The following is a 17,648-nucleotide window of genomic DNA, read 5'->3' as shown; positions in this document are numbered from 1 at the left end:
TTTAGTGGACAAGTATTGGACAAAATAGGACGAATTTAACATAAAATAATGATAGAGATTTTTTCTTATCAATCAAATAGTATTGCCTAAATATAATATTAATATCTTAATAAACCATTGTAGAAATAAGCATTTGCTTTCTCATATATTTGACAACTTTAGTCGTCAATATATACTAGATGCAGATTGATATAAAACTGTTAAAAGGGAAGAAAATTAAAAACTAAACGATACTGGACTACACTTTATAAGCATATTCTTTGGAATTTATCGAACTTAGTTCACAGCAGGATGAAAGAAAATGTTTAGAATCTGCAGCTCCACTTGATAGTGTGCTATTAGTTACTAGTATGATGGCTGTGCTCACCAGCCTTGATGACGTCGACGCCGGTGGGGTACCACCGCTCGCCCGGCCGCAGCAGCAGCAGCACGGTGTTGGGGGGGAGGGTGCGCCAGTAGTCCCCGTCCTCTACTTGCGTGCCGTCGCTCTCGAGCACGAGCCGCACCGGCTCCGACGCCGATACTGATAGCTTCTCTTTTCCTGGGGAAGAGAAGAGTGAACATTTTAGAGAACTGTTTTGAACTTAGTTCCGGTAATCTTAGGTACTCGCCCAAAAAATGTTTATATCGATTTCAACGTCTTGTTAAAAGCATGTGAATATTTAAAGATCAGCTTCGATGATTTGCAAAATGTTTAATATTTTGAAGCTATATTTCTGTCTGCTACATTTTGCTAATAACCCTAAGTGCGTTTTCACATTATCCGATCCGATATCGGATTTCGGAAGGATTTCAAAGGCAAAAACAAGGATGGCGGCTTAAATGTACGGGATATCGGTCCGACATCCGATATCGGATCGGATAATGTGAAAACGCATTAAGAATAGTAGTAAAAGTAGTAGAACCTATAATGTACCATGATTCTATAAAAAAACAAAAAACTAAGTAGATCGCCCCAATCTAATTTTATACCTTGGTGAAACACTCAGCTACACCCGTCGAAAATGCGGTCGCACACTTTTAAACGACACATTAAACAATATCTACTTTTCAATTTTGAAACTAAATGGACACTATTTTTTTATTATTTCTCATATTATGAATCCTTTTCGTCCGTATAGGACTTAAAGATACTCGTCCCGTGAAAAGCTGAAAGCAGACTGGACTAAAGCAGGTCAGTGCATTACCCGACAAATCTGACCTGGCTTTCAACAGACTATACCCTCTCTGACCCGACATCGATCTTATATCCTTGCAACAAGGTTGAAGAATTAATAATTCACTATTGAGTCTGTGGTACAGCAGCTTTGACGGTATAGATCGACTTCATTGCGTTGTAATAAGGCTTAATGGCATTCAAAGTGTATATCGGTCAGGCTTTTTAGGCACTGGTCTCACTAAAAGCGAGTAAGCGATGAGCTATCGACGATAGAAGCGAACAAAAGATAGTCGCTCCCGTGTAAATATAAAAAATAAACCGGCTTAAAAAAGCGCATAAGAAAAACACAGAGAAACTAAAAACCTATAATTAATTTTACATTTAAGTATTATTATATGATGATACGATTTCCTACCCTATACCTTTCTTATCATATATCAGATTTCTTATCATATATCGTTATAAGTATGTACCTTTGAAAAATACACTAAAGACATTACATGTGCCTATAAAATTTGAGGGTTGCCCTCGATTTCTCTAGGATCCCATCATACCAGATCATGGCATGTTGACAATGGGACCACTTGGAAACCATACCATTTTAAATCACCGCCAGCATCTCTCCTGACACAAGTAGCTATGGTTATAAGTATGTACCTTTGAAAAATACACTAAAGACATTACATGTGCCTATAAAATTTGAGGGTTGCCCTCGATTTCTCTAGGATCCCATCATCAGATCATGGCATGTTGACAATGGGACCACTTGGAAACCATACCATTTTAAATAAAAATAGTTATTTGTTATACAACAGTGCAAAGTTGTATTTTAACGCCGAGTGTGGAATTGAAAAACGAGCAAGCGAAAGGATTCTATAGTTGAGTTGAGTTGGTTCGAGAATAGAATCCTGAGCCTGCGAGTTTTTCAACACACGAGAAGTAATTAAAATACATTTGCACTCGTGTGTAACACAAAACTTTTCCCCTCACTATAGCAAGGAAAGTACAACGCAAAAAACGCGTTTATCACTGCTTCCAGTAGTTCCACAGGTGGTAAAACATCTTCATCACTAGATTAACCCACTTTTATCACTTGTAAAGCAGAAAATTCACTTGCCTCTATTCAAGGTCAAATTACTTTATCCACTAGTGGATAAAATGCGTTTTTAGCCGCTGGTAATAAAGACAAAACACGTGTTTCCGAACTAGTGAGGGGAAAAATATTTTTCCATATCGGTCCAGGCATGTTCGAGTAATCGAGGAACATACATAAAAAAGTTGAAGATAAAAAGAACCCGACGAATTGAGAACCTCCTCCTTTTTTTGAAGTCGGTTAAAAAGAGAGCGTGAGCGATTCGACTCGCTCGCGCTATTATCGTATCTCTTTTATTTACACGGCGGCTGTCTTTTTAACCCCCGACGCAAAAACGACGGATTGTTATAAGTTTGACGTGTCTGTCTGTCTGTGTGTTGTCTGTCTGTCTGTGTGTGTGTCTGTCTGTGGTTTCGTAGCTCCCGAACGGATGAACCGATTTCGATTTAGTTTTTGTTTGTCTGAAAGCTGAGTAAGTCGGGAGTGTTCTTAGCCATGTTTCATGAAAATCGGTCTACTATGTCGCGGTCGGGGGTTTTTTCAAAATTTAAATTTTGTGGTTTGGTTATTTTTGTTTCTATCGCCGATAGGTCATCGCTCACTCGCCTTTGGTGGGATCAGTGCCTTAGAGGGGGCTTACGGGTAATTAGTTATTTGTGCTAGGGGACATCGGGTACGCGTGATTGAGCCTGAGAGTATGTTTATTTAATTAGGCGTCTCTTTCGCACGTGACCCTTGGTCCTGTGTTCCAGTGGAATATGTATCATCGTAAGTCAATCTCGTGGTACAACAACAAAATGTTAGGTTTAAATAAAATAAATGGAGGTATTTATGTATGTTATTTTAAGAATAATAGTTATTTGTTTTACAAGGGGGCAAAGTAGTTGTTTAACCGCACGTGCCAATATTGATACCTGAGCAAGCGAAAGATTCCAATATTGAACCGCGAGCGTAGCGAGTGGTTCAAAAAGTGGAATCTTGAGCGTTGCGAGGGTATCAAGGCACGAAGGTTAAACAAACTTTGCCACCGAGTGAAACACAAAATTTCAACACGAACAAAATACTGACTATAAAACATCAAAATAAATCAAATTCATCAATTTATTCAATATTTTTGATTCAAAATCATCATTTATAGGTAAAATCTAGCAGACATATTAAGACATCGGGTTAAAATTTGCATGAAATTACTTTGCCCCCTTGTGGATAAAATGCAATTTTGCTATCTGTTTTCTAATAGCAAAGAATGCCTTTACCAGTTGGTGTGGTGAAAAATAAATAATGAATTTACAACAAAATATTACATTGCTATCGTAATGACCATCGTCCACTTGCCCATAGCAATATAAAACTCGGTACGTAATAAAGCCTCACATGCAATGCAATGCTACACTGCCAATTCTAACTGCTCCCCGAGTATCGAGTAAGCGCCGACTGCGCAAACGAACCGGTATACGAATAACGGCTAGTATACCGACTCATAGGTCACGTTACGCTGGACGGTCGGCCCCGCCCGCGCTCGTACTACTTGACTTTATTACAGTTTGGTCACTTATCAGCTAATACCGGCGAACGCTGTACCCACATATTTAAATATGATTTTATTGCATGTTTCGTTTATATAAATTTTGTATTCATACATTTGTAAATAATACTTAAGTAAGACTGTTTTGTATTTCTCTAAGTTAAGTGAATGTTATATTCTTTTTGGAGAAATAAATTCTTAAACCATAAACCATATTTTATGTCGCTGTAAACAGTTGTGAAAGATCCTATAAGGTATAATAATCTTTGAATTTTGTATACATATATCACATGAAGGCAACGGACTTAAAATTAGTGCTTTTGGCATAGATAGCAGCTATAACAACAGCCAATGCAATATTCTATAGATTGACCAAAATACCTAACAATTTCAAGCGATTTAGCTTTTAAAAATGTAGGTAATTAAAACACATGTTGTTATCCATCCATCCACTAACTATTTTAGATTATGTAAGTACTAAGTAGATGTAAGTACTTGCTCTAGCTAATAAGTTTAATGTACCTAGTCATAGTTTTCTTGAACTCTCTGCTGGGTTATTACAGTTATTTGGTAATTTCGATTGTTTTTTATGCGACAGGAGGCAAACGAGCAGAATGGTAAGCGATCACTGCCACCCATGGACACCCGAAACACCAGAAAAAAGTGTATTTAGATGTTAACGTTTCATAGGCCTTGTTTAAAAGTCAACTTATAGAACAAATATTGGATTTTAATTTTTTTTTGTCCAATTTACGACCTTCGAAAACTCCTGTCATATGCCGGACACTATGGATATCGGTCTAACTCGTAGTAATAGTAGTGATTGTAGTAAATTGAGCAACCTAGTAAATTAATAGCTTGTCCCCAGTATTGTCGAGACCGCAGTCTGGGTTGCTGACCGACTGAATAGCGATATTGTTATCCGAGGGACCCCCTTTCCACCGGATCTAACGGAGGCAATGGATAGTCTGTCTTAGCTATGCAACTACTTTTGAGTGACACTGTGGGGAAGGTTATATTATACCTAGAAACTTGGTTTTAGTTATTTTTGTAAGTACAGTGGGTCAATCCGCGGCACGAGTAACATGAGTCACGATTTTATGGCATGTTCCATTTATTCACGACGCAAGTTCAAGTGATAATCTATCTCTAAATAAGTGTTACTTTCCCGATATTACCTATGTTTGTATAAATCCTTTACCAAGAAGTCAAGACAAAGGCCGAGAATAGGCACGATTGGAAAATGCTGCAGCGACAGAGGGGGAGGCCCTCTTAATAATGATAATGATGAGATTCTTTCATTTCCAGCTGCTGTTAAAAAAAAAACACCCAATGAAGAGTACGACTCACGTTACTTTCACCTGGATTCACCCCAGTTCGTAGCATTCATTATATCTGGTAGATTTGGCAAATCTAAACTTTTAATAACATGTCAATACGGATCATATAGCATATATGAATGACACGATCCTTTCCAGCTTTGCTATTAAAAAGGTCGTAGTTTAATAGTTACGGATATAGTGCGAAAAGATTTGCCTTCGGTAACGTACGAACGTGTCATGCTATTTCAGTCATTCTCAGTCAAGATGTACTGACATTGGCTGAACTAGCATGACAAATGCGAACGTTCCCGGAAAAATACGAAGGAAACCCTTTTCGCACTACATCTGTACGGTAGCATTTCACACTCTTTCAAAGTCTGTCTAATTGTGTAGGTTTTTAGACTTTTTGTAATCACATACTTCGTACCACATTAGCAATTTGAACACAAATTGCCCTGTCAAACTAATTTAGAAAAAAAAATACTTATGAATTTTTCGGTTCATGCAGTAACTGACCTACGGTGGGCCGTAAACGCAACTTTATGAAACCCTGCACGGGAAGCATGGACGCGCGATAAATGATAAAACATCTGGCCGGTCCCTATCGCTAATAGTGCGATAGGACGGCCTGATATTTTATCGTCTATCGCGCGACCATACTTCCCGTGCTGGTGTAGGCGCTATATCATGGTAATGTGACATTAATTGTGGTACCTCCACACATTTTACAGTGCATAATTGCAAATAAGACCTTTCCAGACCCTAATTAGCAAAGAAAGTCGTGCGTAGAGACTTGGTAAGACGTTAACAGAAAAAGAATATTAATTTTCATTTGAAATGGCAATCAATATATGTATATCGTAAAAAGTGGCCGGTTGTGCCGTAACGATTTGATTTCAGGCCTATTTTGATTGTAATGTGACTAATATGATATTGGTCTAGATTTATAATTTTAAGTCCCGTTTTGTTCTAAAATTATGAGTGCAAATCGTGTTAGTCTAAATCAAGGACGATTATAAAGGACCAGCAGAGTACATACTAAATACCGTACCCCGTTGGCAGCCGTAAATCTATGTCACTAGATGTCACTAAGAGTGTCATTTGAATAAAAATGTCGTTTTTTTTTTAAATATAGTTCAACGGCATTACAAGTGATACAGTGAAAAGTATATAGATGACGCTAGGGGCCCGTGTCATGTTTCAGTCCCTGTTTACAACGCAAGCCATCGTTCTTATTTTGAATTATGACAATCATGCAAAAGAGTACCATACTGTCAAATTTTCTATCTCTTTCATTTTGAGCGTGACGTCAATGATTAGTAATATTACTTTCAATATATTTAAAATTTAGATTTTAATGAGGCCATTTCGAACGGTGTTTATGATAGATATCATGTTGACAATCAATCTCCTGACCGTCTCGCTCATACCAATCCTATCCTATATTTGAACGAGTGCGACCGAAACAGTTGAGTATTATTGAAGATTTTTGAATGTCTAAAATCTTATTGGTAGTTGTCGAAAACCCGCTTTTTCCATAAAGTGTTGGCGCGACGTCAAGTGGGTGATAGGCGTACGAAACGTACGAAACGTACGTACGCAAGTACGCGTTGGATGGTCGACTACTTTGCGCAGCGGTTTTTACGCGTACTTACGGTGACACACAATCGAAAAAGGTCGTCGAGCCATAAGTACGCATACCTGCTCGTATCGTACGTTTATCACCCACTTCAGACTGCGTTTCGATCGGCGTTTAGCGACAATGATTATCAGCTCGGCTTCATGCCTTTACGAACCTTAGCTCGGACCATCGAATATGAAACCAGGTGCTCCATGACACCATTGCACCAATCTGTCGCCAGCACCGCTACACTTCAACGGCCAAGTCACACAACATCCATACTAATATTATAAATGGGAAAGTGTGTGTGTCTGTTTGTTTGTCCATCTTTCACGGCAAAACGGAGCGACGTATTGACGTGATTTTTTAAGTGGAGATAGTTGAAGGGATGGAAAGTGACATAGGCTACTTTTTGTCTCTTTTTATATCCCCCACTTCCTTAGAACGGAGGATGGAAGTTTGTGGAGAGATTTTCGAATTTAACGCGAGCGAAGCCGCGGGCAAAGGCTAGTTAACTATAATAATAAAGAAATCGCAGTAAGGAACTCTATGTAGATTTCATTACTTTTTAGAGATAAACAAGCAGCTCCATCGAGACGGCTATTTTTTACAGAATGTTTTTGGTGGGATATACATAGGCATAGGTATATAACACTAACAAGGTATCTATTGTCTTAGTCCGTTTTCACATTATCCGATCCGATATCGGATGTCGGAAGGATTTAAATGGAAAAAATCCAAGATAGCGCCTGTAATGTATGGGGTATCAGTCCTACATCCGATATCGGATCGGATAATGTGAAAACGCATTTAGTGTCATTAATTATTACTTATGTCAGAGTTTCACTAATTATTTCCTTTTATTAATTTATTATCTCAGTTTAGGTTTATACGAGTACCAAACGAGTAGTATACGAGTAGAAAATATATTACCAAAACAATACAAACTATCATTAATTTATTATAAAAACGTAATCCAAAGTGCCACACCTGGCGGCCTAACTATCCGCGTTGTGTCCAAGACGAAGCCTGACCGACGAAGCTAGCAAGTCTCTCTACATGTTAGCTGAAATACTGTCAAACCATTCACTGTGATTACTCAGATTATTATAAGCAAAATGATCTTCGAATGAACTTTCTGGACAATTGAGATGCATGGGCGTAGTCGAAACCAGCTCGCCCCTTCAGCCGTGTCCCGTTGAAAATCGGAAAGATTCTTTTCCTTAGCACATTTAATGTTTACAAATTGGATTCGCCTTCCGTCACCTAAACTGGTAATTTTATGTATGAGGTCATTGGTCATACAATTATTAATTTATATATACAGTTATTAATTCTGTATCTCTACTCGCATTGCTGCTGCGATTCTAAAATATTTAATATCCATATATTATGAATATTCAATAATTCAATAAATTATACAATGACATTCGTGATGTGACATGGATGTCCGATGTCACATCTGTTGGCACAATGATTGCGTTTTGTTGAACGTATTTGAGCTCAACATATAGGTTTATTATCACTAAGTATATTATATTAATGAACAACGAAACGGATGTGACATTTTCCACACATTTTCCTACTCCACCAACGTCATCTAGTCATTTTATTTGGCAATAATTAGACAACATGCGAACAAACTTAGCCAGCGAAGCGATCACAACTACGTCGAGGCCGACCAAAAAATATAATTTGTAAAAATTGTGTTTTGAGCCAATATTTTGATATTAAAATAAAGTTTTTTGATAGTTATTCATAGTATAATATAAAAACAAGTAAAAATATGTGTGGAAATATGTTTTTTTCCACTCCCGGGTTACGAAACAACGCCATCTAGTTTTAAAGCAAAAACTAAGCTTTTTTCAGGGGTACGCTTTTTTGTATGGGCTATATCAGTCTAGTATTAAATGGTCCTTGGTCTAAATCAATATATTGGTCTAGATTTGTTATGGATATATGAGATTATGAACTATCAATATCAAAATTAACTTTATTCGCATACTTTATTGACATAAACAGATTCTTTTGTAAATTGTTATCAGTAGTGTATAGTAGTATGGCATGACAGGTGCTTACGAGAAGTCCCTCGGACAATTTCCATGGACGAAAAAATAGATTATTTAGTTTTTTTTTAATAATACGTCGGTGGCAAACAAGTAAAGCGGTCACCGTAACCTATGGACGCCTGCAACTCAAGGAGTGTCACATGCGCGTTGCCTACTCATTAGAAACTTGTACACTCCTTTTTGCTAGCTTTCCTTCAACGATTGTCGTCTTAGGTCCCCTGATAACAAGTTTCAAATGTGATAAATATTTTTTTTCTATAATGTCAATTTAAACGTTGACAGATCATATCGATAACAAAACCAAATCCAAATCATAGGCACTTACCTACTCTATAAATAGAAGGCTTTTCATCAAATCGTTAAGACACAATCGGCCACTTCTTTATTTACCGTACATAATTGTTATTTCCAATGCAATGTATTTTTCTTCTATTTATTTATTTGGATATGAAACAAATGGCCATACAAAAATATTTATACAGTTTCTTCTTTTAATCTAGACCTATACTTTCCATTTTTCTTTAACAAATCTTTATAAAAAGCACACTAAATACCTACTTAACATGAGTGAGATTTATAGCAGACACAGTATCAACAAAAATTGGTTTTACAAAAAACTCAGATACATGCAAAAAGGAACATGTTTCTCGTGTTTAAACACTTTATGAATAAATGTAATATAATATCGATTCTATTTCTATAAATGTAAATTTAAAAAAATATTTATGACTGTTAACGTGCTACCCGGTCGTTTCTATTCTACACACAGAACTAAATTTAGTTCTGTGATTCTACAGAGGATTATCTTTTTTCGATATTAGTCTCTGATCAAGGTACATTGAGCTGCAAAAGTACATGGCGAATTTAACAATGAATTTTTCCCCTCACTAGCTCGGAAACACGTGTTTTGTCCTTTAATACCAGCGGGTAAAAACGCATTTTATCCACTAGTGGGTAAAGTAATTTGACCTTGAATGAAGTCAAATTAACTGCTTTAAAATTGACAAAAGCAGTTGAATCTAGTAATTAAGATGATTTACCACCCGTGGAACTACTGGAAGCAGTGATAAACGCATTTTCTTGCGTTGTAGTTTCCTCGCTATAGTGAGGGGAAAAGTTTTGTGTTACACTCGGGTGCAAATGTATTTTACTTCTCGTGTGTTAAAAAACTCGCAAGTTCAGGATTCTATTCCATAGAATCCTTTCACTTGCTCGTTTTTCAATTCCACACTCGGCGTTAAAATACAACTTTGCCCCCTTGTATAACAAATAACTATTCCTTTCAATGAATTAATTAATAATTTCTCCATGCAATTTCGCAACTCACTGTACCTATATTTCTAGTAGTTGCAGTGAATAAATAAGTACCTCTGTGTATAAGCTCCTCGAAGCTAGTGACCACCAGTCCCTTCCTCACGTTGCGAGAGCTGTCCCATATCTTGAAAGGCCTCTTTCCTCTAACTTCCTGCACAAACACACACACAGTTAATACACAGTTACACACACACTATCACCACTTAGGTGTACACACTTTGATCACTTAGATGTAGATGAGATGATTGTAAAGTTTAAATGAAAGAATTTATGTGGAATGTTGTTTCTTATACATGTCAAAGGGAAAATATAAAACCATTTCTTCCATTTTTGTTTATAATTCTTAAAAATTAGAAAGGTAGACATATTTTAATGATTGAGTACCCTAAACGCAGGATCATAAAGTGATTGGGTTTTAAATGAAAAATCTATTGGTATTTTGGATAGGTATTGCTTTGAGCTCACTGCTGATGGTATTGCATCTTATGTTTATTCGACATTTTTTTCGTTTATGATCCAATTCGTCCTGACCTACCCTATCTTGCATTGATATTAAAACTTGCAAGAAAACACATAAAATCACTGCAACATATGTCTATATTTTTTTTTATAAAATGTCATATGTTTAAAGGAAAAAAAACATAAACATGTACCGCAAATGAGTGACATGAGAGTTAAAACAACCGTATTCATTTCTCTAATTGAACGGTATCATCAGGTGAGCCGCTGTCGCTACGCCCAGCGCAGCTGCAACTGCAACCCCGCCCCCGCCACGCCTGCCTGACCTACTGACACCACCGCCAGCCCCAATTCAAAACCAAATTTAAATTTTAGAATGTGGTTTTTGCAAATTGTTTACTACCTCCTGGATTTCGACTATCATTTTCACAGGTTTTGGGTAAGCATCGCGGCGTGTCCGCGCCGGCGGAGCGCCGCGACCGCACTGGGCGCGCTCGTGACCCGGTCGCGACTCCCCCTGCACCCCCCCCCGCCCCGGCCGCCCGGCCCCCTCCCCCCGCGCAGCCCCGCACTGCAGCTCGCTCGTAATCTCGTGATGCCGTAAGTTCTTGAAATTAGCGACCCTATGATGCACTTTTGGTGCTATAAGTTATTAGAAGGCCTGGTTTGAATCAGCTGTTGTGTCACTCGATTCGGTGAGTCGCGGTTCTAACGATTAGCAATGTAGGTCAGTGGGTGAAAAATGGATGTGCAGTGTAAACATGTATTTGGTGTGATAGGTATTAAAGCCAGTATCTAAGTAAAGCAAATGGAGATAGGCAACCTACTAGTTATTCTAGCCATAAATAGCGCAATAATTACATTTTATGGTATAAAATCGTAACACGAAGACCGTTACTTAACAATTTTCTCTTTCAAGTCATCGTGAGTAAGTAGTTGTATAATACCAGAAACAGTTATAAGCCTTATAACGTGCGCTGTAAATTCACCCTTCATACTTACGAATAAGGTGTACTCTAGCTCGTTTGTGCCCATAACCTTGGTTTGTAGCTGAGTTTTTAGTGCCTACATGTATAAAAACTGGCCTAGTGAGTATCGGACTTCGTAAAGTTGATATGGGACAGTTTCGTACCTTTAATACCTTTATACAATAGTTAAAAAACCACATGAACAAAATTAGAATTAGCACTCATAAGAAAAATATACATTTTTCAATAATAAATCTTTTTGCCATTGACTGGAATCATGTTCCAAAGATGTTTACTATTTAAAATTTACTTCATCAATATATTTCTTTTTTAAGCCCTCATTCAAAAGTAAGAGTTAATGATCAAAACAAAAATATCATATTTGACATTGTTTATATTCTATCCGTATCCTATCTAAATCTAATATTTCTATGTTCGAACCGGGTGGTAAAATTCTTGCCTACGAAAGTTCACTAGGTCAAGGAGGTCACACAGATCAGGTCAGTCGTAGGGTATCCTAAAGTCAACTAGCGGCTAAAATAAATATGTGAGAAATGTTAATTTCCAATATGCTAGTATATTGCACTTCGGCTACGGGCATGGGGACTATCGTTTTTTTTTGCTCACCAGTTGGCGCCACTGTTGAGTAAGGTCCAGAGATATAGCTGTCAAAGCACTTTCGAAACCGGGCTCTACGCGGCGCTACGACATTTTCGCTACATACGGGGAAACCCATGTAATCGGCTACGCTTCTACGAGCGGTGTACCCGACAGTCGGGTTCTTGGTAGCGAAAGTGTTAAGGTCGACTAATAAGATCGACGCCGAAACAAAGTTTAGAATTTCATTAATTAATTATAATTACAAATAATATCTAGATTATTAATTATAAATAACTTATCATTATATTTTTACTCCCCTTTTTCTTAATTCCGCTTTCAAATCCATACTAATATGTATGTATGTTGTATGTTATAAATGGGAAAGTGTGTGTGTCTGTTTGTTTGTCCGTCTTTCACGGCAAAACGGAGCGACGAATTGACGTGATTTTTTAAGGAGATATTTGAAGGGCAATAGGCCACTTTTTGTCTCTTTCTAACTCCCCCTCTTCCTCCTGAAACTGGGGGGGGGTGAAATTTTTGAACTTAACGCGAGTGAAGCCTCGGGCAAAAGTTAGTATGCTATATTTATATTGCTCTTCGGGGCTACGACGGGCAATATCAATTCCGCTACGACGCGTAGCGGGTCTACGGCACTACGTCGTAGCAATAAACAAGCCGACGTTGGCTGTTGAAATATAAACTATATTGTAAGTGACTTGGCGTTGATTTTGGGATGTTGGTTGAAGTACATTATATTGATAAGAATGCGAATTTTTGCTTTATCGTGTAGTTAAGATGATGTACAGTCAAAACAAAAGGCAATTGGTGTAGGCCTGTAGGGTAACAAATAGATTATATACATACATACAATATATATATAAAGGGGTAGGCAGAACACATGAAACTACTAAAGCTTCAGTGCCACTCTTGGTAAATAAGGGGTTGAAAGAAAACGAAACTGTGACATTGCAGTGACAGGTTGCCAGCCCCTCGCCTACGCCACAATTTAACCCATATCCCACAGTCGCCTTCTATGACACCCACGGGAAGAAAGGGGGTGGTGAAATTCTTAACCCGTCACCACACAGGCATACATTATATCACTTATCATATTATGTTAAATTCTCTTAGCCTGTAGCAAGAACGATTTAATAATGGACTGACAAAGCCCATACAAAAAGTGTACCCCTGAAATGTATGGGCCTTTTAGGTTTAAAACTAGATGGCGCTGTTCCCAGCCTGGAAGTGGCCATGAAGTCATATTTTCCCCAAATATTTTTGTGTTTTTATATTTTATAAAAACAAATGACATATTTCTTTATTTTAAAATCATGATATTACGTCAATACACATTTTGAAAAAAAAATTGTAAGCATCATCAGAGTAAAAATAGTATTTAATAGGTGGCGCTAAAAAAACGAAGTACGATTCTTAGCATTAAGTCCACCTTTTGTAACTGTATATCTTTGCTGTGCAATAAAGTTTAAATAAATAATTAAGGGAGTAGGTAAGTGCAAGGATTATTTATATAGGATTTACATACTTCATACTAAGAATCATACCTCGATTACTTCGTACCAAAGACATATATAACTTCGTATAGACAGATAAAGTCTAAGAAAAAAACGTACCTCGGTGCCATACAGAAAAAGGTACGGTGGCCTAGATGGCATTACACCTTTGGGGTACGCTCAGCTAGATGGCGCTAATATTAATATTTGACATTTTAACACATATAGAGCTAAGAATATGGACCAAATTGTCAAAACTGAGGTTCAAAAGTTTTAAGCCTGTGTCAAGAGATGGCAGTATATGCACTGTGATTACACATTTTACTTCGACACTAACTCTCTTTAATACTCTATCTTCTTTGCTTCATACTAATAATCGTACCTTGGTATGTTCTATCTGTACGTGTTATAAATAATACCTCATGTTTAACTATTTATCGAAACAATATAAAAAATAATCAATGCAAAATCACCGCTGAATAGCAAATAAAGCAGACAGCCGTGTCACGCCGCGCCGGGAATAGGAATGCATTAACCCTGTTTTACTGGCCGGCTGGAACTCCGGTCAGCGGGTATTTTAGACCCGATGCAACATGCAGGGTAAAATAAACAAGGTGCACTCAACTACTTTAATTGTATAGCCACTTGGCCACGACCGGTTTGGCTCAGTCGGTAGTGACCCTGCCTGCTAAGCCGCGGTCCTGGGTTCGAATCCTGATAAGGGCATTTATTTGTGTGATGAGCACAGATATTTGTTCCTGAGTCCTGTTTTCTATGTCTATAAGTATGTATTTATCTATTTAAGTATGTATATCGTCGCTTAGCACCCATAGTACAAGCTTTGCTTAGTTTGGGGCTAAGTTGATCTGTGTAAGGTGTTTTGTTATTTATTTCATTTGTGCCCATGAGCTAGAAGTGGATCAACAATTAAAGTCCGTGACCGTACAGTGAGCTGAAAAAGTGCATGACGAATTTATTAATGAATTCATTCATAAAAGATAAGATAAGATAAGATAATCATTTATTTGTTTGCTACAATACACACCAAAATTAAACAATTAAAACAAAAATAAACAATAAAAAGTACTAACACTACAGAAAAAACAACAATAGCATACATTAAAATATGGGTGGGTTTGCTGTGTGCGTTGCAGCAAAAACAAAAGGGTCCTGGCTCAGTTATATGCTCCACTCTTTCGGGCGAAGCAACTGGTAATTCTGCTAGAACCCAGGTCACTAACAGATCGTTGTACAAAAAAAAGGTAAAAAAAAAAAAGTAATAATAATAGTAATAGTTTGCCTATGTCTAAACGATTGCATTATAGTAACATGACATAAACATAAATTGCAAAAAATAAAATTACAAGGAGTGTGCGTGTGTGTGTGACTGTGTGTGTGTCTGTGTGTGTGTGTGTGTGTGTGTGTGTGTGTGTGTGTGTACACTAAAAACAGACCAGACTAGATTAGATCCGGTAATCTGCAACCAAGTACCCGTATGGGATTCCTAAATTTTGCTTGTCCAGTAGGTATTTTTTGAAATGAAATTTGAATGAATTCTTAGTCTTAAGGCATCTTAATGGTGGAGGGATATTATTCCAGCATTTGGTTGCGAGATACCGGAAGCACCCAGTAAAGGCTACAGTTTTGTGTGGATGTGTTTCCAAAAGGCAGCGCCTAGTTGCTCTAGTACCGTGTCGTGTATGAAATGAGGAAACGCGTATTTTTGCATGCAAATAGTCAGGAGTCTTATCATTCATGACACCGAACAAAAGACTTGCAAGGTGTAGGTGTCTGCGAGACGACATATTTAGTATTGAAGCCTTATTTAAATATGGCGTTATGTGACTTCTAGGCGGAATTGAAAAGCAAAAACGGTAACAGGCATTCTGTACTCGTTGTACAAGACGACGTGTTTTGTCTTGTAGACGTGGACCATACACTATGTCTCCGTAATTCAGCTTAGACAGAACCAGTGATTCACATAAAATCTTACGTACTTCCTCACTCAAAAGATTTCGTATTTGGTATAAAACCTTTAAGCGAAAGAAGCAGGATTTGACCAACTCTCTCACATGTTTTTCGAACCGCAACTGACCGTCGATCACAAGCCCTAGGTTTCTAGCTTCCTTCACACGTTCTATTATTGAACCTTCTATACTTATTTCTGGTTGACAGTCGAGGACTTTTGCTATCTGTACTTTTGAACCTAAAATCATGAACTTGGACTTGAGAGGGTTGAGCAGTAATCCATTTTTATCAGCCCAAGTGGATATACTTTTAAGATCTGTATTTATATTGTTAATGGCCTGAGGTAGATCACTAGGGTGGGTCGAAAAGTATAATTGGACGTCATCTGCATAAAGATGATATTTGCAGTATTTAATATGGTTTACTATATCTGCGCTGTAAATAATAAATAGCAATGGTCCAAGTATGGAACCCTGGGGGACTCCCCGTGTTAAAGGTCTAGCATCAGATACCATTAATGAACCACTTTCCCTTAAAATTTTTACAGACTGAGTTCGTCCCTCAAGATAACTTTTGAACCAAGCCAGTGAATTCAAGTCTAATCCATAGTAACTCAGTTTTGAGAGTAGTAAGTCAACATTTATACAGTCAAAGGCGCGCGAGAAATCTAAAAGTACCAAACATGTGGCTTTACCCGTGTCTTGTTCAGAGAGCACATTATCAACCACGTCAATTAAAGCCGTTATGGTCCCCCTTCCCTTACGGAAGCCAGATTGCATCTGAGGCAGGATATTTGTATCTTCTACATACTTATATAATTGTTCAAAAACAGCTTTTTCTAATATTTTCGACAAGAACGGCAATATGCTTATTGGCCTGAGGTCTTTCAGTTGCGATGCGTTATTCACTTTAGGCAATGGGGTTACCAGCGCAGATTTCCAAATAGCTGGCACCTCACAGGTAACAATTGACCTATTAATAATAGCTGTGATCACAGATAATGTGCGCGGTAATGTGAGTACAATCATGTCCCTACAGATGGAGTCAACGCCAACCGCATTACTTGTAACAGACAGTATGTATTTTCCAACTTGTTGCTCGTTGACTGGTCCAAGGGTGAAAACAGAATTGCCAAAACGGTCATACTGAAAGCCAAATATTGTAGACTGCGTAACCTTATCACAACTTGGAACATTAAGAAAATGGTCATTGATTACGTTTGGATTATTAAAACAATCAGAGAGAGGTCGGTCATTAGAGTCATCATATAAAACGGTATTTTTTAGATTTTTCCACAAAGATTTCGAATCCTTATATTGGGAATTTATTTTGTGATTATAATAAGCTTGCTTTTCACGAAAAATACTCTGAACAACAAGTTTTTTTAAATCATTGTAATATTTTTTACTGCTATCTGATTTGGACTGCCTATATTTCAAGTGTGCCTCATTTCGTTTCGCAATCATGACCTTAATAGTTTCAGTTATCCATGGAAGATTATAATTTTGTCTTATTTTTAAGGATTTTATTGGCGCGTGCTTATCAAACAGCGCGAGCAATAATTTATTAAACATTTCTAACATATGCTCTACTGAGCTGCAATTTAATACAGATTCCCAGTGTATAGACTGCAAATCCTTATCAAATTCAGCAAGTCTAATATTTCTTATTGGTCTATATGTAATGGATTTAGAAATTGTTTTAGGTTTTTTAATCGACACAGTAGCTATAACCATACAGTGACCCAGAGAACCTGTTATGTTTGAGACGCACACATCGCAGACTGGAGCATTCGTACATACAACGTCAATTAGGGTTTCATTGTCGACTGAGTAATGCGTAGGTTCTGTTACTACTTGTTTCATATCTAGACAATCCAGAAAACAAGTGAATTTTGTCACATTACTATTAGAGGTATCGAGCATATTTATGTTAAAATCTCCAAGTAAAATTACATAGTCATGCTTGGAAAAGTGACTTATAGATTCTGTCAAAGAATCAAAAAATAAATCAGTGTTTACCCAATTTGGCCGATACGC

The 17,648-nt window shown here is 37.5% G+C and overlaps 1 protein-coding gene across 3 annotated transcripts in view; it reads right to left on the bottom strand.

The window, feature by feature from the left end:
• LOC125228232 overlaps positions 1–17,648 on the bottom strand; it is a 28,743-nt gene that overhangs the window by 1,184 nt on the left and 9,911 nt on the right. For all 3 annotated transcript variants that reach the window (XM_048132724.1, XM_048132723.1, XM_048132725.1), the window contains exons 2-3: positions 10,158–10,254; positions 368–541 (exon numbers count right to left, since the gene is read on the bottom strand). In XM_048132724.1, the coding sequence (XP_047988681.1) occupies positions 368–541; positions 10,158–10,254 (271 nt within the window). The remainder of the gene's footprint in view (positions 1–367; positions 542–10,157; positions 10,255–17,648) is intronic.

This window comes from Leguminivora glycinivorella, chromosome 7, assembly GCF_023078275.1.
Source record: "Leguminivora glycinivorella isolate SPB_JAAS2020 chromosome 7, LegGlyc_1.1, whole genome shotgun sequence".
Lineage (NCBI taxonomy): Eukaryota > Metazoa > Arthropoda > Insecta > Lepidoptera > Tortricidae > Leguminivora > Leguminivora glycinivorella.
Note: the sequence above shows the minus strand (reverse complement) of the source record. Positions and strands in the feature narration are given on the sequence as shown.